The sequence below is a fragment of the Frankliniella occidentalis genome, unplaced genomic scaffold (assembly GCF_000697945.3).
Source record: "Frankliniella occidentalis isolate FOCC.00 unplaced genomic scaffold, Focc_3.1 Scaffold309, whole genome shotgun sequence".
In the NCBI taxonomy this organism is placed as follows: Eukaryota; Metazoa; Arthropoda; class Insecta; order Thysanoptera; family Thripidae; genus Frankliniella; species Frankliniella occidentalis.
In genome coordinates, this window is record NW_026267434.1 from 57,184 (window position 1) to 59,273 (window position 2,090).

Genomic DNA, 2,090 nt, shown 5'->3' on the forward strand with positions numbered 1-2,090 from the left:
GCTCTTGCAGTCGTACCTAGTTTTCTCCTCCCTATGTGATGGGTTGCCTACAAGTACTGTCCTTTGCCACCTACCACTCAATTTTTTTAAAAAAAGCAACGCTTGTAGTGTCATATTTATTTAGGTATTTTGTACTATTCTATAATCTGTCTTTTTATGTTTTGTTTGGATTTTAGACTTCTCACGAATTAATCGGAGATCAGGACAACTCTCGTGGATCTGGGTGCTCCACCAGCAGCGATGACTCAGAACTTGTAAGTTGCTTGTCAATCGTTCTCTATTGAGGTTTTGAATCAAGAGATTTGCACCCAGAACCAGTGTAAACCGTTGGGCTTTCTTCTATTGTTACAGCCTTCTAAACGCAAGAAAGTTGATAGAGACCCTCTTCCATCTATCGCTGCTCGGCATTTAGAAGAATTAGTAAGACTTTTTTTATATTAGCCGTCATATTTTTTATGACCTAATTGTCATACGAATAATATCACATTTTTATTTTGTTCTTACAGGATGTCAAGGAAGTTCTGGAGAGCAACGAGAGCAAGGGAGTGCCGGTTCTTCGTTTTTATGAAGCATTTCAATTCCTGAAGAAAAAACACAGGGATAATCTCGTCGAAATTGTTGTCGACGCTCTTTTGAAGATAAGTCATACGTGAGTACACTTGCTTTATCACTTGTGTTTCTCTCGTGTATCGGTTTACAAATAGCGTTAATTTTTTTTTCTTTTCCAGTATGAAAAATTCTGATTTCGAGGCTGTTAGTAAAAAGATAATTAAAGTGTTCCCTGCAGAAACCGTTGTAAGTCACCAAAACTCCTTGCATTTCAAAACAGTTGTTCCTTAAATTGCGTTTTTTAGACACAATTCGATTCATAGTTCTTTGTTTTTGGTAATATTCCAGGATATCTACTACAAACCCCCGAAGTCAGAGAGCCCAAACCAATTAATTTCTTCAGGGCGAATTCCTACTCGTTATAGGAACACACTTCAAAGAAGAAAAGTACTCGCTGGAGTGAGCACGCCACGAAAGCCGCAAGCTGTACCATCTCAATCCGGGGAAACTCCGTATCAACTTGTCATTAAAACTGGTATGCTTCCAGCATTATTCCGCTCCCAATATTTGTTTTTCAATACTACATGTCAGTACACGATGTTAATTCTTTGTTTACAGCAAATTCACCAGAGTGTAAGGCAGCTGTTAGTTGGCTGGCAAACAGCTCGGATGACTGGCCCCTGATCAAGAAGTACTGGAAGCAATCTGCTCCCCTGCGTCTGAAGTCCAACTATACTGACAAGAAATACTCTGCTGCCACCTATATTGAGAACTGGGCGGTGCTAAAACACCCGTCAGGATTCACTCTGGTAATTTGAACCAACTTCCACATTTAAGAGACGGCCAATTAAATTACTTTTCTATAACATTTTAGAGCAAGGTTTTCTGTTTTTCTCTCAAACTATTTTGTTTATGTGTTCACCTGTTTTAATTATTAGAAACGGTACGAGTTAACCCTTTTGTACATATTTCTTCTTTACAGTATGAAGTTGACTTCAGTCTTCTGTATCCTGACAAGGAGCTGAGTCTTTTCGCAGTTTGGGACGTTTTTGTGGAAAACATCTTCACACTGGCAGAGAGGGACGTATGTGACGATGTGGCACTTCAATCACTCGCCCTCGCTCGGACAGCTAAGCATCGTATGTATCCTTCCGGCAATATTCATTGGTGCCTTCAAGCAGCGATTTTCGACTATGTGTAATAGTAATTTTCTTCCATTAGCTAACACCAAGGGCGTCTTCCTCCTGACTATACTGCCAGCTCTGTGCCAGCCAGCCGGGCGTTCGAAGACTCCAGCCTCAGAGAAAAAGCAGAAGCTCACCATTGCTTCTGCACGCAATGCACTGTATCTTCACGTTAAGGTATGTGTGTGTCCATCTCATACTTATTGTACTCACGATCTATGCATTACGTCCATCATGTCATTTGAAGTCTAATAAGATTAGCCTTTGGAGGCTTAGAGCGCCTGATGGGTAGGCAACATCTTGTATGCGGTGCATAGGTGTAGTGTGGGGTAGCCTACCTGGGATCTCGCAGGCGCC

At 41.2% G+C, this 2,090-nt stretch overlaps 1 protein-coding gene across 1 annotated transcript in view; it reads left to right on the forward strand.

Annotated features, from left to right (window-relative positions):
• LOC113216766 (uncharacterized) overlaps positions 1-2,062 on the forward strand; it is a 7,273-nt gene extending 5,211 nt beyond the window's left edge. The window contains exons 2-9 of the mRNA XM_052273868.1: positions 177-254; positions 352-420; positions 507-649; positions 729-795; positions 898-1,084; positions 1,168-1,358; positions 1,532-1,688; positions 1,771-2,062. Of these exons, the coding sequence (XP_052129828.1) occupies positions 177-254; positions 352-420; positions 507-649; positions 729-795; positions 898-1,084; positions 1,168-1,358; positions 1,532-1,688; positions 1,771-1,985 (1,107 nt within the window). The 3' untranslated portion in view covers positions 1,986-2,062. The remainder of the gene's footprint in view (positions 1-176; positions 255-351; positions 421-506; positions 650-728; positions 796-897; positions 1,085-1,167; positions 1,359-1,531; positions 1,689-1,770) is intronic.
• The last annotated feature ends 28 nt before the right edge of the window (positions 2,063-2,090 follow it).